This window comes from Belonocnema kinseyi, chromosome 6 (genome assembly GCF_010883055.1).
Source record: "Belonocnema kinseyi isolate 2016_QV_RU_SX_M_011 chromosome 6, B_treatae_v1, whole genome shotgun sequence".
In the NCBI taxonomy this organism is placed as follows: Eukaryota; Metazoa; Arthropoda; class Insecta; order Hymenoptera; family Cynipidae; genus Belonocnema; species Belonocnema kinseyi.
Window position 1 is genome coordinate 6,252,056 of NC_046662.1, and position 25,813 is coordinate 6,277,868.

Below are 25,813 nucleotides of genomic sequence, written 5' to 3' on the forward strand. Positions count from 1 at the left end.
AAAATTTTGAGGTGCTGTATACAGACTCCTTTCAGCTCCTCAAAGTGGCTCAATGCCTCATTAAGGTGTATTTATATTTCTCTACGAACCTCTTTCATATCCTCAGTAACTTCTTCCTCATCCTTGGGCAAATCATCCTCATAGCAGCCCGATTAGCCGGTGGAACAAATGATCACCTCGTAACTCCAACTTTCAAATAAATTTATAAAATTCTCACAGTCTTTAGGATATTAAAACCACCCAAAGGGGAAACTGTTCCTCTATTAATGACAGGCCCATGGAACCTCTTATATCGCTTTCTAGGATAAAGGACATATATAAACCCAATAGCAAAAACGTTCTGCAGGAGTCTTAGGAGCAGACCTTTGGAATGTCTCCTATAAAGGTATCATCCGTATGGAAATGCCAGAAAATACAGTTCTAGTTGGGTATTCTGATAATTTACCAACGATAATTATGACTTGCGACACAGAACTGGGACAGATGAAATTGAATCAGGTAATAAGAAGAGTCCATCGATGGATGCGGGAACATGGCTTAAATCTTGCTATACAGAAGACTGAGATAGTCATATTGGCAACAAAAAGGATCGATACACTGATTCCGTTGAAGGGTAGGAGAAGAGATCATACAAGCCGAGAAGTCAATAAGACAACCATGAATCCAAATGGACTCAAAACTAACCTTCTGGGAACAGATAAAACGAACTTATGAAAAGGCTGCTATCAAGACGATTGATATCAAGTCGATTGATGTCAAATATACACGGACCAAAGGCGAGTAAGCGCCGACTACTGATGTCTGTAACTACGTCCATCCTGCTGTACGGGGCGGAAGTCTGGGCAGACGCACTTAGAAAGGACAAGTATAGCAGAAAAATGACCGGAGTGCAATACCAAAGTGCACTAAGAGTGTCCTCCTCGTACCGCACAGTATCCAAACCTGCTATCATGGTAATAGCTGGAATCATAACAATTGCCTTGCTGGCTTGTGAGAACAAGTACATTTTTGAAAGAAAGATAGAGGTAGGAAAAGCAGCAACCAAGGAAAAGGCCAGATCCAGAAATACAGAGCATTGGAAGACAAGGTGGACAAATGAAACTAGAGAACGATGGATTTCCCAGCTGACAAACAGCATAGCACCATGGTGACATAGAGATCATGGAGAGGTCAACGTTTTCCTCATCCAGTTATTATCGGGACATGGATTAATCCAGTAAGAAGCCCAAACTGCAAGTATTGCGAACCGATTGAGGATGATGCTTTCAACACTTTTTGTGTGTAAGAGGTGGGCTGAATGTAGAAATAGACTGCGGATTAAAATAGGACGTTTTTCTGCAGAAAACATCATAGAAAAGATGCTCGAAAAATGTACGAAACGGAGTAGTTTTGAGAAGAAGAAAACAGCAGGAGTGAGAGGCAGCCCAAAGAGCCACCCCCAATTAAGATGTCGAAAGCCGAAGATCCCGATGTGCGGATTCACCGCACTACTGAGGACAAATCTGACATCTTGGTTGGGACAAGATGCCAACAGAAAAGAAAATCAGCAGAAGCCAAAGTAGGCAAAAAAGGCACCCCCTGAAGTAATGCGAAAGCGGCTCCAGGGGAATTATGCCAAGATGTAAGGGTGGTGATTTTTAGTGGGTCGCTGGTAGTAGTAGTCAAATTAAGATCTTGATGTATACTCGTATATATTCAGATCATTGTAGTGATGTACGTGCATTGCACGTACAAAAGATGAAAGACAACACCGGCAAGAAGGGTTGCATTAAAAGGTATTAAAATTTTTGAACCTCTAATAATGCCATTTGTCTTTCGATTTTTAATCCTCATCAGGCGGCGGAAATAATAAAATTCCAATCTCTTGCAAAGCAGATCGAAGCTGCTAAACGTAATCTTGAATAAATTGAAAACAAAATATTTTTGTTTCAAGCGTTAGAACGCGCTCCAAAAGCATTATATTTTTAAAATCTAGTAGGATTGTACACAAGAATACATCTATTTATTGTAAAATGCTCGCTTTGTTCAAATATTATCAATTACATAAACAAAAATTTATAAAAAAATTAAAGAAACTATTTTCACCAGATCCACCTGTGTGGAAAGGAAATTAATCCTGACAGAGTAAAATGACGAATGCTATGTTTTGAAATGATTTTTACCTCATTATTATTCGAAAAACATTCAATGAAAACAGCGAAATGTGCTAAATTAAAAGGGATTAAAATGTTTCTATTTCTTGGTTGCTTCGTGGTATCTAAAAGTAATTAGGAAAATATTGTCGCCTCTGGGTACAGAAAAGGACTCAATCTAAGAAATAACTTCTACTGATGTGGAGATTCAAAACCGGAGGACAAAAAGGGGATCCAGAAGTATTCAATATTGGTCACGTTACCACCCAGCAGGCACACAAGTGACAGTTACTTACTCCCCACCCGGCGTTCGGCGTACTACCACTCGCTTAAGGTGCGTTCCAGGCGACCACCCGGGTGAATTGGTGGGTGATGTAAAGAAGTAGGCGGAGTTTACTAGGGTGAAGTGGAAGGAGAATGGTAGAATGAACGGTTTCGAGTGTACGTCGGGTGTATGTGTGGTGAAAGATAGTTGAGATTACGTTACACAAAAGTTAAAAAAATGCAATAACAGGATAAGAAGATTTAAATTGCTGCTTCAGTAATGAGGTCATTATTATTACAAACAGTGATGTGTTCAATAATAGTGGAAAGTGATGATGAACTTTAGATGATGAAGATACTAAATTTTAGTCTACTACTAAACTTGCGATTCCCGCCACTTCTACCCGTCAATTCCACTGTTCACTCACTTCCACCTACCTAGTTTAAGTGGGTGAAATAGTCACCCGTCGAGTGACCCCCACTCTTCACCCGAGTGACCACTGAACGGTTTACCCGGGTGGTCCCCTGGAACGCACCCTTAGGTAGTTGAGGTCTCGCTCGGTGAATTTACGCGCCACTCTGCTCGTGTAAGGATACCTTTTCACGGAGGCCTGTTTTGAATTTATCGTGAGAAGGTACCCTTATCGTTTCGGCGCGTAATATTCAAAATTTTAAATGCTTCACTAACCTATACAGTCTTATAATATAAATAATTAATAAAACACAATTATTTAAACATTATTTTAAGTTCATAATTTTAATTATTAAAGAGTATAAGTTACTGAAATAACACTACTGAATATTGTACATCATGAAGTAAAAAAAAATTAATAATTATTCCAAATAAAATTATGTAAAATATTTTTTAGTATAAAATTTTTCAAATTAATTTATGATATTAAAATTTTTAATAAAAAGAAGCAAAAAATGAAAATTATCAGTTTAGGAGATAGATATGAATACTTACTTTATTAAATTGATGTAAAATTCCCAGAGTTTAGGATGTAAAATTCAAATTGGTAAATCATAGATGGAAGGGTGGGGTCATAAAATAGTTAAATCTTGGTGTCGGGAATGTAGATTCCTGGTGCACCTACGTATGCTCAATTCCTAACAGAAATCTGCATTATGGACCGAGGGTTATGTCAACGGTCGGTAATTTAGCACATATCAGAACCTTGCTAGTTCGGTAAGTGGCATAGAACCCATATAAATATGCTACTTAGTTCCCACATTAATTTTCAAAGAATAGTTCCTCCATTTTCCGATTGTTTTAAAGAATGCGAAATATTAAAATGGCTCCGTGCCATGAAAACAAAAATCTAAAAATGTCACGGATCTTTTTTTCGATCTGGACTGTGAATTTGTTTGTTGAAAAAAATGTTCGCTTTCGATTATGAAGAATGTTTTGCTGAAACTCAAGAAAATCGGGAGGTTTTCGACACCGCTTTCTTTCAAACATAATAATTTCGGCTGTTTACTTATTCCAGCTAATGGATAATTCTCAAATAATTAAGATGAATTAAATAATAATAAATTGATGAACTTTTTCTGCACCTTTAATTCGTAGCGTGCAAAAATTATAATAATAATTCTGTCACTCTACTTATAAATTCTGACAACAATATATAATAATAAAAATAATATAATAATAATTTTCAAAAAATGACAAGTCAATTATTATTATATATAGTAATGACGATGACAATTTTAATAATCTTATGAATAATAAATACATACATTTAGAGTTAGGCGCCATAAACGTTCTAACACATATACAAGATTTAACACATTTAATTATTACGATAGATCATTTTCTTCATATTTTACATAGAATCAATTCGCTAACAATTATTTAATTAACTCGTTTAAGACCGTCTTTTAATAGTACGAAGCTCAAATCCTAGTTGGTGTTTTTTTTTCACTGTGCAATGTCATAATTGAAAACCTTTTTCGCACAAAGTTTAGGTTTAGGGGAAACCGTCCTACTCTCGATAATCATTAATTTAAAATACAAATTTATGTAAAATAATAAATTAAAATAATAATTAAGCCTGTAAACATACGAATTTATACATATAAATTATAATTCATTACTTTACCCATATTTGTGCTCATAATTAATGATTACCCACTCTGGGCGGTCTCTCCCCTATTTCAGAGAGAACACTGCATCAATTCTAAAACTCCTAGTTTGTACCTCTCAGAGAGAAAACATAATTTTCACCAGAGATGAAAAATATTGCCTTGGCGAATAAATAAAAATATTAATGAATTCATTAGTCTGCGGTACAAAGAAAACAATTAACGCCGGAAATACAATTACAGAAGATGAAATAGCTTCAGAAGAAAATCAAGGCAAGTCTGGTTTCGAAGTTTAAATGCAAAGAGCGATTAGCTCTTTAAATCGAAATTAACAAATATGAACAAATGACTAACAATAGCAGTAAAATACTGATAATTCTCTTTTAAATGGAGCGCAAATAATTTACGAAATACCCTCAAAAAAATTAAGAAAAAACTTTCAACTGGAAATTCTTTGTTCATTATTTTGAAGCAAACGCCTAAAAGTATCTTAAAGGTAAAAATATCTACAAATTATGTACAGATCTTAAGCAAAATATCATTGCGTATAGAATACAAGAAAAAATGCTGAGTAATTGTTAAGTGCAGAGTAACAATTTGGTGACTGCAAAAATATAGGCATAACTCATATACGTTAACGACCCCATGTTAAATACTTTTACTTATTATTTATTAATAATTTATTTGAATAATTAATTTTCATGAAGCTGTCGACTGTTACTGAATAAATATTTATAAAAAACTCTCTACTTAAATACTTATTTTTCATGGGGTGGTCCACTATTCGGGTATTTTAATATGAAAATTATAATATCAGCATCTTCTGGTCTTTCATTCTCAACACTTGTCAAGATTCTAAATTTCCTATGCTTCATGCATTGCAATTTAATTTAAAAATTAATTAAATAATTATTAACTTAAACATTTTATTTGGAAAAACCGTGTCCTCTTGAGTATTATGTCGCAAGTTTTGAATTCGAAAGACAAATCTCAAAATTGTCGCGCGTTGGTGGAACTTTTGGTATATAAAAAATAAGATTCACGCTGGCTGTTTCCTCGAGAATTTTTCTCATTAGCGCAAGTGGACGGCATTGGATTAATGTAGCAGCAATAGCAGGCAGCCAGCGATTCCTTTCGAAAAAATAGCGTTATTAATTAACTTTTCTTTTTTTAATTTACACATAAAAATATTTTGGAGGTCCTTTAAATATTGCGTTAATTTTTTTACGCTGACTAATTTGATATTTCATAAATGTAATCAATTAATCTACAAGTCATTTTATAAATACACAATAAATAACAAAATATCTTTCCTGGATAATTTCTTTTTTCAAAATTAATAATAGAAGCCAGTTTAAAACATTTGATTTTTTTAAATCAATATTTCAATAAATTATCAAACTTCCTATCTATTTATCGCAGCCTTTACTCCCTTTTTCTCATTTTTCCACTAAAATTATAACTGAAATTATAGAACCCCTACAAGAAATCTCATCGGTTTTTGTCTGAAAGTTAATTCTTTTTTGTTGAAAATTCAACAATTAAAAAAAATCATCCTTTTTGTTTAAAAAATTCAACTATTTTATTGTAAATCCATCTTTTTTGGTTGGAAATTTCACATTTTTAGTAGAAAAATTTAATAATTTAATTAGCAATTAACTTTTTTTTGAAAATAAATATTTTTGAGTTAAAAATGTACCTTTTTTAAACAAATACATTTGGTATTGAAAATTTAATAATTTGGTTAAAATATTTATCTATTCTTGACTGAAAAATCTTTTTTCGTGGGAAATTTAACTCTTTTGGTAAAAACTTCATCGTTTTGGTGTAAGCATTCACCTGCTTTGTTAAAAATTCTTCTTTTTTTTTAAAATTATATTTTTAAGTATAGGTTAAATCATATAATTTTTGGTAGAAAATGTATCTTTTTTAGTAGAAAATTCAATTATTTGTTTGAAAATTGAGGTATTTTGTTAAAAAATCGTTTCTGTTGTGGGTTGAAAAATAATTTTTTGCTGCAAATTTAACTACTTCATTTTTGGTGGAGAATTGGTCTTTTTTAGTTTAAATTCATGTCTTTTGTAAAAAACGCCTGTTTTGTAGAAAATTAATCTTCTTGGTTCAAAATTTAATTATTTTGTTGAAAATTCAATCATTTTGTTAGAAAGTCAACCTTTTTGGTTCAACTGTTTTTGTTTTTTTTAGAAAATTTGCCTCTTTCAATTAAAAATTCAATAATTTGGTTGAAATATCTTTTATTGTTTGACTGAAAAACCTTTTTTGGTTTAAAATTGAACTCTTTTTGTATAAATTTAACCTTTCTTGACTAAAAAATATTTCTTGGATAAGAATTTAACAATTGTGTTCAAAAATTGTCTTGAAAAATATTTGTTTTAGTTAAAAATATAACTTTTTGGTTGAAAATAAATTGGTTTTAGGTGAGGATTAAACTTTTCCTAACATAAAATTAAATTATTTTTTAGTTGAAATATCAACTATTACATTTGTCTTTCAGAATTTATGTTTTGGGTCCTTTTTACAGAAAATTAATTTTCTTTGTAAAAAATAGTTTTTTTTCTTGAAAAATTAATTATTTTGTTGAAAATGTGATTATTTTAATAAAATTTCAACTAATTGGTTAAAATATTATCCTTTATAGCTGAAAATTCATGTTTTCGGTTGAAAATTTATTTGTTAAAAACACTCAATAATTTGATGATTATAATTTTCCCTGCTTGTCTTTTGTTAAAAATATATTTTTTTTTGTAAAAAAAGTAATATTTTTGGTTCAAAATGGACTTTTTCGTTAAAAATTTAATTATTTTGTCAAAAATTCAATAATTTGGTTAGAAAGTCGTCATTTGCGGTTGAAAATTTAGCAATTTGGTTGCAATATATTATCTTTCTTGGTTTAAAATTCAACTGTTTGGTTGAAAATTAACTTTCATGTTAAAAATTCATATTTTCTAAATTAAAATTAAAATCTTTTTTGGTGGGAGTGTAAATTATAACATTATTTTCAGAATTTATCGTTTTGGGCTGAAATTTATTATTTTTGACTAAAAAATTCATATTTTTGGTTTTAAAATTTAACTGATTTTTAGGAAATTCGCATTTCTAAATTGAAAATTCAATAACTTGGTTGAAATATCTGATCTTTTTTGGATTAAAATTCAACTCTTTTTGTATAAATTTAACCTTTTTCGGTTAAAAATACCACTGTTTTGCTGAAAATTCAATAAGTTGATAAAGATATTTTTCCTTTTTTGACTTAAAAATATTTCTGGCTTGAGAGTTCAACCATTTTTTTGTTAAAAAATTATTCTCTTTCGCTTAAAATACAACTTCTTTGTTGAAAATGAATCGGTTTCGTTTGAGGATTCAACTTTTTTTATCCTAAGATTTAAATCTTTTTTGATTAAAATATCAACTCTTACATTTTTCTTCCAGAATTGATCTTTTTTGGGTTGAGATTATTTTTTACTAACAATTGAAGTATTTTATTTTTGGTGAAAAATAGATTTTTTTTAGTTTATTATTTTATTTACCCTAGCTCAAAATATAAATAAAAAAATTCAACTATTCATTTTTTGGATAAACTTTTATCGTTATAGTTATAAAAAAGTATTTTTAATTAAAAATTAATTTTATTTGTTGAAAATTAATTCTTTTTCGTTGACAATTCATATATTCTGTTGAAAATTCATCTTTTTTGGTAGAAAATTAAGCTTCTTCGTTCAAAGTTTATGTATTTTTTTTTAAATTCGTCTTTTTTGGTACACAATTCGAGTGTTTGATTAAATATCACCTTTTTGTGTTGATTGAAAGTTGAACTAATTTAATTAAAAATTCATTTTTTTAAACATTCATCTCTTTAGCTTAAAATTTAACTATTTTGTTGAAAAATCTTCTTCTTTTAAATTAAATTCAGCGGTTTTTAATTAAAAATCTTTTCTTATTGAAATTTCAAATAGGATTATATTTTTCAGACAGATTTTATCTTTTAGGTTGAAAATAAAAATACTTAGTTTAAATTTGTTGAAAATATATTTCATTGTTGAAGATTCATGTCTTTGGTTAAAAATTTAACTATTTTTTTATTGAAATTTTTTTTTTAATTCAACTATTTGGTTGAAAACTCATGTTTTTTATTGAAAATTCAAGTGTTAGAAAAACTCATATTTGGAAAAAAATTCAGCAGCTGACAACAATTTAGCTGTTAGAACAAATTCAGCGGTTGGACAAAATTCATTCAGCCATTTTGGTTGAGAATTGAATTACTTTCTTAATAATTAGTTGTTTTTTTTTCCTGAAAATTGATTTTTTTCAACTGTAAATTTAAACATTCCATTCATGGTTAAAAAATAATTTTTTTTTAATTGAAAAGTTAATTATTGGATTGAAAATTCATGTATTTTGTTTAACGAAGTTTTTTTTAGATAATGAATCTTCTTGGTTGCAAATTTATGTTTCTTTTATTAAAAATTAAACTATTCCTTCAAAATTTTATCTATTTTTTTTAAGAATGCAATATTTTCTTTGAAATTTTAGGATTATATAGTATTTCAAAATTAATTTAATATAGCAGCCACATTATTTTTGTTTAAGAGAATTTTTAAATAAAATATAAATATTTTGTCGACAAAAAAATTAGTAGTCCAAAATTTGGAACAATTTAGGCCCTGTTTATTATAATTTTTTAAATAATTGTCAAATATTTGTTGTAGAAATAGTTTCGACCTTAGGATTCAACCATTCCAACAAAAATTAGGTAACTATTTTCTAAATTATTTAAGTGCGTGATATATATTTTTATTTACCTCCTTTGTTTTTCAGACTTTGGGAGATTTTCTTTTCGAGATTCGACACTCTGCCTCGCCGAAATTAATCGCTAGGGTTGCGAGCCACCGCTACTGTTACTCGAACTTTCTTGACTCGCCATATCTGCCAATCTTCCGATTCTTCTCTCTCCACTATTTCCGGAATGAAGAATTTACTTCAGTAATTATTTAATTAAAATTTAACTTCTATAATTATTTATAAAGATATTAAATTAATATAAAATTATTGAAAAGATAAGGGCAAGTAGATATTTACTCTTTACGACTGAGAGAAGTGGAGTTTCTCAAATCCTCATTTTCCTCGGAAGAATAACGATTTTTCGAGCGATCGCTTCCAGGGTGGGAATTCGATTTTTCCTGATCAGCGGATCGCTTTATGTGCTCGGAGGAAGACTCGTTGTGCGTTATCGTTTCGTTTTCTTCCACTGGTAAGCAAGTTTCTACCATTGCCTCGAGACAATTAACAAATAACTCGGCACTCTCAGCCGTACGATTGCACTGCTAGGATAAATAATGTTATTAATTAAATTTTGATAATGCACCATTGACCCAGCAAACACGTTATGTAACTGTTCCAGATCAAAAAAGGAACTGTGTTCTAGAACACTGTGACAAAATTATGACTGAACTGTTCTGGCACAAAAAGGTAACAGTATTCTAGAACAAAAAGGTAACAGTGTTCTAGAACATTGTGACAAAATTGTAACTGAAGTGTTCTAGAACAAAAAGGTAACAGTGTTCTAGAACAAAAAGGTAAGAGTGTTCTAGAACATTGTGACGAAATTATGACTGAACTGTTCTAGAACAAAAAGGTAAGAGTGTTCTAGAAAATTGTGACAAAATTGTGACTGAACTGTTCTCGAACAAAAAGGTAAGAGTGTTCTAGAACATTGTGACAAAATTGTGACTCAACTGTTCTAAAACAAAAAGGTAACAGTGTTATAGAACAAAAAGGTAAGAGTGTTCTAGAACATTGTGACAAAATTGTAACTGAACTGTTCTAGAACAAAAAGCTAACAGTGTTCTAGAACAAAAAGGTAAGAGTGTTCTAGAAAATTATGACAAAATTGTGACTGAACTGTTCTAGAACAAAAAGGTAACAGTGTTCTAGAACATTGTAACAAAATTGTGACTGAACTGTTCTAGAACAAAAAGCTAACAGTGTTCTAGAACAAAAAGGTAACAGTGTTCTAGAACACTGTGACAAAATTGTGACTGAACTGTTCTAGAACAAAAAAGTAACAGTGTTCTAGAACACTGTGACAAAATTGTGACTGAACTGTTCTAGAACAAAAAGGTAACAGTGTTCTAGAACAAAAAGGTAAGAGTGTTCTAGAACATTGTGACAAAATTGTGACTGTACTGTTCTAGAATAAAAAGGTAACAGTGTTCTAGCACAAAAAGGTAAGAGTGTTCTAGAACATTGTGAAAAAATTGTGACTGAACTGTTCTAGAACAAAAAGGTAACAGTGTTCTAGAACAAAAAGGTAAGAGTGTTCTAGAACATTGTGACAAAATTTAGACTGAACTGTTCTAGAACAAAAAGGTAACAGTGTTCTAGAACATTGTAACAAAATTGTGACTGAACTGTTCTAGAACAAAAAGCTAACAGTGTTCTAGAACAAAAAGGTAACAGTGTTCTAGAACAGTGTGACAAAATTGTGACTGAACTGTTCTAGAACAAAAAAGTAACAGTGTTCTAGAACACTGTGACAAAATTGTGACTGAACTGTTCTAGAACAAAAAGGTAAGAGTGTTCTAGAACATTGTGACAAAATTGTGACTGAACTGTTCTAGAACAAAAAAGTAACAGTGTTCTAGAACACTGTGACAAAATTGTGACTGAACTGTTCTGGAACAAAAAGGTAACAGTGTTATAGAACAAAAAGGTAAGAGTGTTCTAGAACATTGTGACAAAATTGTGACTGAACTGTTCTAGAACAAAAAGGTAAGAGTGTTCTAGAACATTGTGACAAAATTGTAACTGAACTGTTCTAGAACAAAAAGGTAACAGTGTTCTAAAGCAAAAAGGTAAGAGTGTTCTAGAACATTGTGACAAAATTGTGACTGAACTGTTCTAGAAAAAAAAGGTAAGAGTGTTCTAGAAAATTGTGACAAAATTGTGACTGAACTGTTCTAGAACAAAAAGGTAAGAGTGTTCTAGAACATTGTGACAAAATTTTGACTGAACTGTTCTAGAACAAAAAAGTAACAGTGTTCTAGAACACTGTGACAAAATTGTGACTGAACTGTTCTAGAACAAAAAGGTAACAGTGTTCTAGAACAAAAAGGTAAGAGTGTTCTAGAACATTGTGACAAAATTGTGACTGAACTGTTCTAGAACAAAAAGGTAAGAGTGTTCTAGAAAATTGTGACAAAATTGTGACTGAACTGTTCTAGAACAAAAAGGTAACAGTGTTCTAGAACACTGTGACAAAATTGTGACTGAACTGTTCTAGAACAAAAAGGTAACAGCGTTCTAGAAAACTGTGACAAAATTGTGACTAAACTGTTCTAGAATAAAAAGGTAACAGTGTTCTAGAACACTGCGACAAAATTTGGACAGAACTATTCTCGAACTATATGACTAAACTTAAAAAAAAAAATTATTTTCATATTCGGGTTTCTTAATTCTGTTCGCATTTAAGTGAAAAAAACAAGAAAAGACAAATTTAAAAATATATTAATTCTTTTCAAACAAAACAATGTCTCTTCTACTATAAAAAATGTCTGTTTAACCAAATATTTTAATTTCCAACGAAATAATTAAAGTTGCCAAATAAAATTTGAATTTTCAACCTAAAAGATAAATTCCCAACAAAAAAAAGTGTCATAGTTTATATTTTAATCAAAAAAGATACAATTTATACAAAGTATAACATTTTACAACCAAAGACCAATTTTCAACAAATAAAGTTTTTGACCCAACAAAAAAACAAAAGTTTATCTAAAGTGTTAAACCTTCAAGCCAAAGGATGAATTTACTCTACAAAAATGAAACTTTGAAAACAGAAAATATGACCTATCAACAAAAAATTAATTTTCCACGAAACTGATGCATTTTTAACCCACAAAAATGATCCAAAAAAGAAGATTTTCGAACTAAAAAGGATTTCAGTTTACTATTCAAGATCAAAATATGCATTTTTAAGCAAGAAATAAGTTGCTACGAAAAAAATTTAATTTTGAATCCAAATAGACGATTATTCAATCCAAAACGACAAATTTTTAACTAAAAGGGATAATTTTTTAACCAAATTGTTGAATTCTCTACCATATAGTTGCATTTTTATACAAAAAGATTAAATTTCTTTTAAAACAAATGAATTTTTATTTAAAAAACAATTTAAAATAAAAGTAGTTTAATTTTCATCCAAAAAACATTCGAATTGCCTTTTCAAGATCATTAAAAAAAGACCAATTTTTTCAACCAAAAATGATGAATTTTCATTAAGGAACAAATATTTTTGGTCAAAATTGAACTTTCATCTAGAAAAATCTCTTCTGGATGAAAGTTCATTTTTGACAAAAAAAAATATTCAAAATAGAAATTTTAAACAAAAGGTCAATTTCTTGCAAAATAGTTCAACATTCAGCAAAACAGTAGAATTTTCAATCAGAAAGTATGAATTTTTAATCCAAAAAAAATGATTTTTTTCTACCAAAAACGAATAATTTTGAACAAAAAACGATTTTTTTAAATTTAATTTTCATCCAGAAAAGATTTCAGTTCATTTCCAACAACAAAATTGAAATTTTCACCAAAAGAAAAGATATTTCAACCAAATTGTTGAATTTTCAACCAAAAAGGATAACTTTTCAAGAAAATTGTTAAATATTCAACAAAATAATCCAATTTTCCACCAAAAAGATGAATTTTGAAACAAGAAGATTACTTTTTCTCAAAAAAGATGAATTTTTGACTAAAAAAGATCAGTTGTTTTCAAAATTTAAAGTTTTGGATACCCTGAATTCTTTTAACAGATAAATTTTCAACAATAAAACATAAATTTTCAACCATACAGTTGAATTTTTAACTAAAAAAGATCAACTTTCAAATAACTAGTTTAATTTTTAACATCAAAATTAATTTTTTACTAAAAAATACGAATTTTAAAAACAATATATGAATCCAAAAAGGGAATAGTTAAAAAAAAATATTGTAATTTTTTTAATTTAATTTAAATTTTAAATTTAATTTCTTTTAATTTTTAATACAAAGAGGCGAATTTTCTATAAAGCAGTTGAATTTTTAAGCCGAAAATATAAATTTTTAACATTAAAGTTAATTTCAACCAAATTGTTGAATTTTAAACCAAGAAAGGAAAAATATTTTAACCGAATTACTGAATTTTCAACCACAAATGACCACTTTCTAACAAAATTATTGAATTTTTGAAAAAATAATTCAATTTTCAGCGAGAAACTCAATTTTGAACCGAAAAGATAAAGTTCTACATTAAACGGTTTTGTTAAAAAATCGTCTTATTGGGTTAAAAATTCAACTCTTTCCATGAGAACATTTACCTGTTTTTTTAAATTTATATTTTATTGCTGATAAGTGAACTGAAATCCTTTTTGAATGAACTGTCTTTTTCTGAAAAGTTGCCTTTTTGATTTAAAACTTCATCTTTTTTATTAGCTAGATAAACGTTGATTTTTCGGCCTGCTGGCCTTAAAAAATTGACTTGCTTACTCTTCCAATTTTTTTACAAAATTTTCTTACTTTCGTAAAAATATTGCATCTTTCTTGGATAAAAATGCAAAACTTTTGTTGAAAATTCGTATTTTTGTGGTAAAAAGTAAATGTAAATCTTTTTGAATGATGACTAAACTCTTTTTCTGAGAATTTGTCTTTTTGATTGAAAAATTCTTCTGTTTCAGTAGAATTTTCATTTTCCTTGAACAAAAATGCAACTGTACTTTTGAAAATTTATATATTTCGTAGGAAACTTACTTTTTATTTTAAATTTTGACGTTGAACATGAACTAAAATATTTTCTGGATGAAAGTTCAACTTTTTAAAAAAATTTCTTTTTTATTAAAAATTAATCGGTTTTGGCTGAAAATTTAACTCTGTATAAATTTAACCTTTCTTGGCTAAAAAATATTTCTTGGTCAAGAATTCAACAATTTTTTTAAAAAATATTCTTTCTGGTAGAAAAAGCAACTTTTTGGTTAAAAATTCATCGGTTTTAGTTGAGGATTCATTTTTTAACCTAAAATTAAAATTTTTTTTAGTAGAAATATCAACTATTACATTTCCTGTCAGAATTTATGTTTCCGGGTTGTAAATTCGTCCTTTTTTGTAGAAAATCAGTTTTATTTCTTGAAAATTTAATTATTGTTAAAAATGTAATTATTTTGATGAAATTTCAACTATTTGGTTAAAATATTATCTTTTATAGCTGAAAATTCATGTTTTCTGTTGAAAATTTATCTGTTACAAACATTCAATAATTTGATGATAATAATTTTCTTTTCTTTTGTTAAAAATATATCTTTTTTGTAAAAAAGTAAACTTTTCGGTTCAAAATTGACTTTTTCGTTAAAAATTTTATTAATTTGTCAAAAATTCGATAATTTTCTTAGAAAGTCGTCATTTGTGATTAAAAATTAAGCAATTCGGTTGAAATATATATATATATATATTTTTTTTTTTTGCTTTAAAATTCAACAATTTGGTTTTAAATTAACTTTTGTAATAAAAATTTATATTTTCGGCTTAAAAATTCAACTTCTTTGCAGAAAATTCGCCTTTTTGTAATAAAAATTAAATAATTTCGTTGAAATATCTTTTCTTTAAAAATCTTTTCTGGGTAAAAGTTCAACTTTTAAGCAAAAAAATCGTTTCTTAATCAAAATTAATCGTTTTTGGTAAAAAAAATTCGTCTTTTTGGGTTAAAAAATTTGTTTTTTTTTTGCAGAAACTTATTTCGTGACTGGAAACTTTCTTTGATAAAAATGCAACTGTTTGATAGAGAATTAAATAATTTTGTTAAAAATTAATCCTTTTTGGTTGAAAAAATTCATCTTTTTGGAATGAAAATTCAATTTTTTCCTTAAAATCTTATTTTTGTTTAAAAAATTGATATTTTGATCTTGAAAAGAAAACTGGAATGTTTTTTTGATGAAATTCAAATATTTTTTTGAAAAAATTGTTTTTTAAATAAGAATTCATCTTTTTTAAGAGAAATTTCATATTTTTGTATAAAAATGCAACTATATGGTAGAGAATTTAACAATTTTCGTTAAAAATTATACTTTTTAATAAAAAATTCGTCTTTTGGATACAAAATTCGTCTTTTTAGATTGAAAATTTGTCTATTTGGATTCAAAATTCAATTTTTTTCGTAGCAAACTTATTTATTGTTTAAAAATGCATATTTTGATCGTGAATGGTAAACTGAAATCCTTTTTAGCTAGAAATTCTCCTTTTTTGGTTCATTTTTGTTGGGTAAAAATGCATCAGTTTCCTGGAAAATTAATTTTTTTCAGATAATTCATATTTTCTGTTTTTAAAGTTCAATTTTTGTAGAGAAAATTCGTCTTTTGGCTTGAAGGTTTAACACTTTAGATCAACTTCTATTTCATTTTTGGATGAAAAAACTTTTTTTGTTGAAAATTCGTCTCTGGTGTAAGTTTTTTTTTGTATAAACTTTATCTTTTTTAATTGAAATATAAACTATGACACTTTTTTCTGGGAAATTTATCTTTCAGGTTGAAAATTCAAATTTTATTTGACAAATTTAATTATTTCGTTGAAAATTAAAATATTTGGTTAAAAATACATTTTTTATAGTGGAAAAGACATTTTTTTGTTTGAAAAAAATTAATAAGATTTAAAGATTTAAATTTCTATTTTTCTCGTTTTTGTCATTTAAATGCAAACTGAATTAACAGAACCGAATAAGAAAATCCAACTATTTTTTTATTGAAAGTTCATTCTTTTCGGTTTAAAAGTCTACTATTAGGTTTTTCGTTCAAAGTTCATCTTTTTATTAAAATTTTATTATTTGGTTCAAAATTAAATTATTTTGCTTATTGAAAATTAAACTACTTTGTTAAAAAGTCATACTTTTCGGTTAAAAGTTCAACTGTTTTATTAAAAAGTCCTCTTTTTGTTTGATAATTCAATACTTTGATTCAAATTTTCTTTATCTCTGGAAAAATAGTTTTTTATTAATTGAAAATTCAACTATTTTTGGACATTATTTTTTTTATTAAAAAAATATATGTCTTTCTGTAGAAATTTCATTTTTTTCTGGTTATAAATACAATTCTCTAGTTAAAAATTTATCTATATCGGCTAAAAATTAACTTTTTTGTTGAAAATTTACAATTTCGTGATGAAAATTAAACTGTTTTGCAAAATTTATCTATTTTCGCGTCGAAAAATTAAACAAATTGGTAGAAAATGTAACTATTTGGTTGAAAATTGATGTATTTTATTTTAATTCGTCTGCTTTGGAATAAAATCAATTTTTTAGTTAAAAATGCAATTGTTTAGACAAAACTTTCCTTTGTTGGTTAAATTAAACGGTTTTTTATTTTTAATTTAAATCTTTATCGTTGAAATATCAAATTTTACATTTTTCGTAGAAATTCATCTTTTAGATCAAAATATCAACTCCTTTGTTGAAAGTTCATTCTTTTTTGGTTGAAGATTTATCATTTTAGTTGAAAGTTTGCTTTGTTTTGTTAACGATTTTTTATACAATTTTTTTTTAAATAAAATTTAACTATTTCATTAAAAATTCATATTTTTGAAAATTTTTACAACAACTTGGTATCAAATTCAACTATTTGGTAAAAAATTAAACGATTTTGTAGAATTGTTTTTATTTGAAAATTAATTCTTCTGAATAAAAATTACACTAAATAATTTTTGGTACATATTTTTTAAATTAAAAATTCAACTTTTTGGTTCAAAATTTTTAGAAACCAAACAAATATAGACTAACAATTATTCAAATAAAATTTGGACTAAGATCATATCCATTGTTCAAAATATCCAGTTGAAAATATATATACATTTTTGAAAATTCATTTATTTTGGTAGATAATCCATTTTTTGTTTAAAAATAAAATAAAGTATTCAAGTATTTTGTTGAAAATTCGTCTTCTTTCATTATATCAAAATTGTTTTAAAAAAAAATAAAAATTTTTAGAGGTCTAAATATGAATTATTATATTTTGTGTTGAAAATTAGCATTTCCAGATTAAAAATGCAACTATTTTGTTGAGCATTCGTCTCTTTGGCTTGACATTTAATGATTTTAGTTCAAAATTTATTTCTTTGTTTGGAAACTTAACCATTTTTTTTTAAATTCGCTTTTTTTGTTTTAAAATTAATGGTTTTAACTGAAAATTTAACTATTCCATTTTTTTTTTAAATTTATCCTTTTCAGTAGAAAATCCAACTATTTGTTGGAGAATTCATGTATTTTGTCGAAAATTTATGTTTTTAATATAAAACCAATAAACTATTCCTCTTGGATAAAAATTTATTTGATAGAAAATATATGTCTTTTGTTAACAATTAGTATTTTTTAGTAGAAAATTAATTTTTTTGTGGAAAATGTAACTATATGGTTAAAAATTGATTTGTTTTAGGTAAGGATTCAAATATTTTTTTGGAAATTCGTCTTTTATGGTTGTATTCAACTGTTTTCTAAATATGAATTTTTACATTTTTTGGTGAAAATTAGTATTTTCAGGTTGAAAATTCAACTTTTTGTAGAAAATTTGTCCAAAGTTCAACAATTTGATAGAAAATTCAACCGTTTTGTGAAAATTTTTTGTAAGCTGTTAGAAATTCGTCGCTCTGGCATGAAAATTAATCAATTTATTCCTTTGTTTGAAAACATAAGAATTAGTTTAAAAATTTGCTTTTTTTTGTTCTAAAATTAATTGTTTTAACTGAAAATGTAACCATTCTATTTTTTGTTGAAAAGTTATCTTTTTCATTGGAAAATTCAACTATTTGGTTGAAAATTCATGTTTTTATTAAAAAGTTAATCATCTTGCTTTAAAATTTAACCGTTTAATAGAAAATATATCTATTTTCTTAACAATTAGTATCTTTTCAAATGTTTTTTTGTTTGTTAAAAATGTTACTGTATGGTCAAAAATTAATCAGTTTTAGTGAAGGATTCAAATAGTTTCTTGAAAAATCGTCTTTTGATTATTTAAATATCAACTATTTCATTCTTTGGGGAAAAATTAGAATTTTCAGTTTGAAAATTCAACTGTTTTGTAGAAAAATCGTCTGTTTGAATTGAAAATTTAACAATTTGATAAGAAATTCAACTGTTTTGAGAAAAATTTATTTAATTTGTTGAGAATTCATCGCTTTGGCTTGAAAATTAATCATTTTAATTCAAAATTTCTTTCTTTCTTTGAAGACATAACAATTTGTTTGAAAATTCGCTGTTTTTTGTTCTAAAATTAATTTTTTTTAACTGAAAATGTAACTATTCTATTTTTTGTTGAAAATTTATCTTTTTCAGTAGAAAATTCAACTATTTGGTTGAAAATTCATGTATTTTGTCGAAAATGTGTGTTTTTAATAAAAATCTAATCATCTTGCTTTAAAATTTAACCTTTTAATAGATAATATATCTGTTTTGTTAACAATTAGTATTTTTTTGTTGAAAAATGTATTTTTTGTTGTTGTTAAAAATGTAACTTTATGGTTGAGAAATCATCTTCTTTCAATCTTTTTTTAATTTAAAGATCAACTATTGCATTCTTTGGTGAAAATTGGTGTTAATAGTTTGAAATTCAACTGTTTTGTAGAAAATTCATCTGCTGTTTGACTTGAAAATTCAACAATTTGGTAGAAGATTCAACTTTTTTGTGAAAATTTTATGTAATTTGTTGAGATTTTCGTCACTTTGGCTTGAAAATTCATCATTTTAATTCAAAATTTATTTCTTTGTTTGAAAACTTAATAATTTTGTTAAAAAATATCCTTTTTTTGTTTAAAATTAATTGTTTTAACTGAAATTTAAACTATTCCATGTTTTGTTGAGAATTTATCTTTTTCAGTAAAAAATTCAACTATTTGGTTGAGAATTAATGTGTTTTATCAAAAATTTGTGTTTTTAATAAAAAAAAAAACAAATCATCTTGCTTTAAAATTTAATCGCTTAATAGAAAATATATGTATTTTAACAATTAGTATTTTTTAATGTATTTTTTTGGTTAAAAATTTATCTGTTTCAGTGAAGGTTTCCAATAGTTTGTTGAAAATTCGTCTTTTTTCAATCTTTTTCTTATTTATTTAAATATCAACTATTACATGTTTTTTGAAAATTAGTATTTTCAGTCTAAAAATTCAATTGTTTTGTGAAAATTTCATGTAAGTTGTTGAGAATTCGTCGCTTTGGCTTGAAAATTATTTTATTTCATAATTTATTTCTTTTTTTGAAAACTTAACAATTTTGTTAAGAAATCTCCTTTTTTTGTTTTAATATTATGTGTTTTAACTGAAAATTTAACTATTTGGTTGAGTATTTCCTTTAATAGAAGATAATAATAATAATAATCCTTTAATAATCCTTTTTAATAGAAAATATATCTATTTTGATAACAATTAGTCTTTTTTTTGTAGAAAAATATTTTTTTGTTAAAAATGTAACTGTATAGTTAAAAATTAATCTTTTTTTAGTGATGTATTCAAATAGTTTGTTGGAAAATCGTCTTTTTTAAAATCTTTTTTTTTAAATTTAAATATCAATAAAAAAAATCTTTAAAAATTTGTGAATCTTTGGTGAAAATTAGTATTTTCAGTTTGAAATTCGACACTGTTTTGTAGACAATTTGTCTGTTTGAATTAAAAATTCAACAATTTGGTAGTAAATTCAACTATTTTGTAGAAAATTTATGTAATTTGTTGAAAATTCATCTTGCAATGACTGAAGAAATTGAAAAAATGCTACACTCATGTATTTTTGGTCGCTGGATCCGAATCTGGTGTTAGTAAATTTAAATCGAAGGTTTAAGCAGAGTAATTTACCTTTGTGTATGGCCCTGCGAATCTCCAAAGTCCACCAAAACCACAGCTTTGCAAATAATGCAATTGTTGTTGACTTGTGTCCTCGCAAGCTATCATATTTTGAATAATCGCCTGAACTGAACTTAGAATTGCTTGGTCGTGACAAGATGATAACACACTATTTATTTTAGCGTCGAGTAAATTATGTCTGGAAAAAAAGTATATATATAAAAATTAAACAAGGTTTAATTTTAATGGCTGAAAATTAACTTTATTACAATAATTATCAGGGTACGAACTGAATTTAGAGATCAAAAATAGTGTCAATCGTGGCATAAATTTTGAAAAATGGCATTGCATTTTTTAAATAATAAACTTATATATAAATCGCACAGGCCTCAAACCAATTAGATTTTTTTTCAAGTCAGTTAAGTGACATAAAAGGCGCGAAATGTCGGAAAATTTATTTCCTTGCAAATTAGGAATAAAATGCAGAATATATATTATACTTTGAAATGGTACTTTCTGATTTTTACTTCAAAATTAATTTTATTTTGTTAAAAAATCATGTTTTTTGTCAAAGATTCGTCATTTTAATTTAAAAATTATGTCCTTTGTTAAAATTTTGATTATTTTGCTGAAGAGTCATTTTTTGTAGAAAAAAATCTTCATTGAAAATTCATCTTTTTTCATTAAAGATTAAACTACTTGGTTGATAGTAGAACTACGTTGTCAAAAAATCGTTTTTTAATAGATTCATCAATTATTTAGTTGAAAATTAATATGTTTTGGTTGAGGATTAAACTAATTTGCTAAAAATTTATGTTTTTGGTTGAATTCAAATTTTTTTACTCAAAATTAAAATCTATTTTGGATGAAATTTAACTATTATATTTTTCGCTGAAAATTCTCCTTTTTGGTTGAAAGCTTAACTATTTTGTTGAAGATTCTTTTTTTTATTGAATGTTAAAGGATTTCGCAAAGGCTACTTAAGGATTTCGAAATATTTCAAGAATTTTAATAGGTCTCAACAAAATTTTAAATTATTTCAAAGAAATCAACAGATTTCAAGATAAATTATCCCCTCGTAAAGAATAAATTTAATTAAAAATATTATAAATTTATTCTTGTATATTAACTTTTAATTTTAAAAAAAAATTTAATTATATATTTTAATTTTCAACCAAATATTTGAATTTTTAAATTAATAAGATGAATTCTTAACAAAGGCGATAAATTTTCATCCAAGAAAATTAATTTTCTATAAAAAAGAACGACTTTGCAACAAAATTCATTTTTTAAAGAATAATAAATAGAAACAAATTAAACTTACTAAACTTTTTAATAAATCGTTAACTTTTTAAATAAAACAATTAATCTGCAATTTTTAACCAAAAAATACCAACTTTCAACGACAAAAATTTAATTTTCAACCAAAAAGATGAATTTTTCAATAAAAAAGACGAATTTTCATCCAAAAGAAAAAAGATTTTTAACAAAATTGTTCAACTTTTAATACAAAATTAAAATTTTCTAATAAAAAAAAAACAAATTTTGATTAATAAAGATTTTCCAGTTAAAAAAATACATTATCCAAATTGTTGAACTTTTGACGAAATTTTTTTAACACAGTTGCATTTTTAACCTGTAAATATGAATTTTCAATAGAGAAGTTAATTTTCAACCAAACAGTTGAATTTTCAAACAAAAACTGGAAATTTTCATCAAAAATATTATTTTTCTACCAATAAAGACGAGTTTTTATCTTGAATAGATGAATTTTCAAAAGAAAAAATAGAAGAGTTACATTTTCAGAAAAACAAATTTATTTTAACAGAGAAAAAAACTATTTTTCAATAAAATAGTTAAATTTGCAAATTAAAGAGATGAACTTTCCTAAAAAAATTTAACAAAATGATTCAACTGTTATTCAAATACATGAATCTTCAATTTTAAAAAATCAATTTTTAGCCAAAAATGAAATAGTTACATATTTAGTTAGAAAAATTAATTTAAAAAATAAATTAATTTCAAGAAAGTAATAAAATTTTGAACCAACGAGATAAATTTTCAACAAAAAAAGAAAAAATTGGAATTAAGAAAACGAGTTTTCAACAACAAAAAAAAAGAATTTTCAAGAAAATAGTTCAACTTTTAACCCAAAATTAAAATGTTTTAATAACAAAAAAAAATATATTAAAATTAAGAAAAATAAATTATTAAAATAAATTAAAAATTAAAATTATTAAAATAAATAAAATAAAAAATTTTAAAAAATAAATAAAATTAATAAGTAAATATTTCCCTGTCAGTACAGAAAAAATATCAAATTGTTGAACTTTTAAGTCAAAAGATGAACTTGTTGTAAAACAGTTGCATTTTCAGCCCGCAACTACGAATTTTCAATAAAAAAATTAAGTTGCAGTTTTAACCAAAAACTGGAAATTTCCATCAAGAACATTATTTTTCTACCAATAAAAAACAAGTTTTTAGCTTGAATAGATAAATTTTCAAAAGAAAAAATAGAAGTTACATTTTCAGAAAAAAATTATTTATTTTAACTGATAAAAAAACGAATTTTCAATAAAATAGTTAAATTTGCAATCAGCGAGATGACCCCTGAAAAAAAATTTAACAAAATTATTCAACTTTTACCCAAATAGTTAAATTTTCAATTTAAAAAAATCAATTTGCAGCCAGAAAATCAAATAGTTACATATTTGGTTGGAAAAATTATTTAAAACCAAAAATAAATTTCAACAAAGTAATTGAATTTTGAACCAAAGAAATAAATTTTCAACAAAAAAAGAAAAATATGTAATTAAAAAATGAATTTTTAACAAACAAAAAAAAGAATTTTCAACAAAATAGATCAACTTTCGGGAATAAATGAAAATTTTAAAAAATAAAAATTTTCAATAAGTAAATATTTTCCAGTCCGTACAGAAAAAAATGTCATCAAATAGTTGAATTTTCAATTAAAAAAAAAAATTCAGCCAAAAATGAAATAGCTACATACTTAGTTAAAAAAATTAATTTAAAAAATAAATAAATTTCAACAAAGTAATTAAGTTTTGAACCAACCAGGTAAATTTTCAACAAAAAAAAACGAAAAATTTGGAATTAAACAAAAAGAGTTTTCACACAAAAAAAAAAGCATTTTCAACAAAATAGTTTAACGTTCAACCCAAAATTACAATTTTTTAATAAAAAATAAAAATCTTCAATAAGTAAATATTTTCCAGTCCGTGCAGAATAAAATGTCATCAAATTGTTGAACTTGTAAGCCTAAAGATGAATTTTTTGTAAAAAAGTTACATTTTCAACCCGCAACTACGAATTTTCAATTAAAAAGTTAATTTTCAATTAAACAGTTGCATTTTTAACCAAAACAAGGGGAATTTCCACCAAAAAGATTAGTTTTCAAAACAAAACAAAAATAGAAAAGTTACATTTTCAGGAAAAAAATAATTTTAATTGAAAAAAAAATAGTTTTCAATAAAATAGTTGAATTTTCAATTTAAAAAAAAAAACATTTTTCAGCTAAAAAATAAATAGTTACATATTTAGTTTAAAAAAAATTTAACAAAAAACAATTGATTTGATTAAAGTAATTGAATTTTGAATCAACCAGATAAATTTTAAACAAAAAAAAAGAAAAATTTGCAATTAAAAAAATTAATTTAAAAAAAGTATTTTCAACAAAGTAATTAAATTTTGAACCAAAGAAATAAATTTTCAACAAAAAAAGAAAAATTTTCAATTAAAAAAACGAGTTTTTAACAAAAAAAAAAATATTTTCCAGTTGGGACAGAGAAAATGTTAACAAATTGTTGAACTTTTAAGCCAAAAGATGAACTTTTTGTAAAACAGTTGCATTTTCTACCCGCAAATATGAATTTTCAATAAAAAAGTTAATTTTCCAACAAAATAGGGGAAATTTTCACACAAAAAATAGTTTTTAAAAGAAAAAATAGAAAAGTTACATTTTCAGAAAAAAAAAATTAATTGAAAAAAAACTCATTTTCAGTAAAATAGTTGAATTTTCAATTAAAAAAAATTAATTTTCAGCCAAAAATGCAATAGTTACATATTTAATTAGCAAAATAAATTTTTTTTAACAAAAAAAAATAGATTTCATCAAAGTAATTGCTTTTTGAACCAAGAATTTTGAAGAAAATAATTCAACTTAAAAACCAAAATTATATTTCCAAAAGACGAACTTTTTGTAAAACAGTTGCATTTTAGATACGAAAATATGAATTTTCCATAAAAAAATTAATTTTCAACCAAACATCTGCAGTTTTAACCAAAAACTGGAAATTTCATTCAAAAGATTAGTTTTCTACCTATAAATACGAATTTTTAATTTAAAATATCAATTTTCAAAAGAAAAAATGGTAACATTATATTTTCAGGTGAAAAATTATTTTAAAACAACAAATTTAACAAAATAGTTCAATTTTCAATCAAAGAGATAAAGCCTCAAACAAAAACCAATAAGTTTTAAACAAAATACTAGGCAGTCTAATAAGTACCTGAAAATTCTAAGAGATGGCATTCGTATTCACTAATGTGAAGCATTTTCGTCGAGCTTGATCCTTCAAATGACGCCTGTCAAAACTTCAGCCATTTATGTTTACGCATTTACAAGTTACAGCACTGAGAAGCGACTGACCTCCGAGTTTTTTTTAATATGGAAAAATCTGAGTTTCGAGTTTTGATCAAACACTACTATCTTCGCAAGAAAACGATATCCTAAACCAAGGCCAAGCTGGATAAGTATTACCCGGACTCTGCACCGTCGATTGGAACGATTTATAAGTGGTTTACCGAGTTTCGTTGTGGTCGTACGAACACAGTTGATGCTGAACGATCTGGGCGCCCAAAAGAGGTCACTACACCAAAAAATGTCGAAAAAATCCATGATATGATGTTGAATGATCCCAAAGTGAAATTGAGAGAGGTAGCTGATGCTGTAGGCATATCATTGGAACGTGTGGGCAATATCGTGCATTCAATTTTGGGCATGAAGAAGCTCTGCGTGCGATGGGTGCCGCGTTTGCTCACAGTGGACCAAAAACGAATTCGTGCACGGTAAAAAAAATTGAGCTGTGACAGGGATATTATTCCTTATTGTAGCCAAACATTAGGCTGAAAACGAACGAAGGAATTTAGAAAGATCCCTGGATCAGCGAAAATGAATATCCTTGACCATTTTCCATATACCAGGGATATCGTATAGTGAAACCCCTAATAAGTATAGCTATAATAGGGATATTAAGAAAAGGTGTATGAAGCAATTGTCGGAAGAGCGCCGGTGCATTATGGGAGCAGCGAAATAAAATGGCGACAGTCTAATCGGGAGCAGTGACAGTTGAGATTTGTTTGGACAATTAAACGCTTTTTACCACTTAAAATGTGCGCGATTGTTAATATTAAATGGAGTTTATGATGCAGTAATAATAATTTTCATTTGTTTCGATTGT

At 26.2% G+C, this 25,813-nt stretch overlaps 2 protein-coding genes across 10 annotated transcripts in view; one reads left to right on the top strand and one right to left on the bottom strand.

Moving 5' to 3' along the window:
• Positions 1-752: 752 nt before the first annotated feature.
• LOC117174562 lies at positions 753-1,151 on the top strand. Its single transcript, XM_033363781.1, has one exon. The coding sequence runs from the start codon at positions 753-755 to the stop codon at positions 1,149-1,151; it is 399 nt and encodes a 132-aa protein (XP_033219672.1).
• Positions 1,152-4,319: 3,168 nt separating this feature from the next.
• The window catches only part of LOC117175261 (neurofibromin), a 133,535-nt gene continuing 112,041 nt past the window's right edge, over positions 4,320-25,813 (bottom strand). For 5 of the 9 annotated variants that reach the window (XM_033364958.1, XM_033364963.1, XM_033364961.1 and 2 more), the window contains 4 exons: positions 20,346-20,532; positions 9,579-9,823; positions 9,302-9,454; positions 4,320-5,612 (listed from right to left, as the gene is read on the bottom strand). In XM_033364958.1, the coding sequence (XP_033220849.1) occupies positions 9,373-9,454; positions 9,579-9,823; positions 20,346-20,532 (514 nt within the window). In that variant the 3' untranslated portion in view covers positions 4,320-5,612; positions 9,302-9,372. The remainder of the gene's footprint in view (positions 5,613-9,301; positions 9,455-9,578; positions 9,824-20,345; positions 20,533-25,813) is intronic. The other 4 variants (XM_033364962.1, XM_033364960.1, XM_033364956.1 and 1 more) reach the window with 1 other exon arrangement.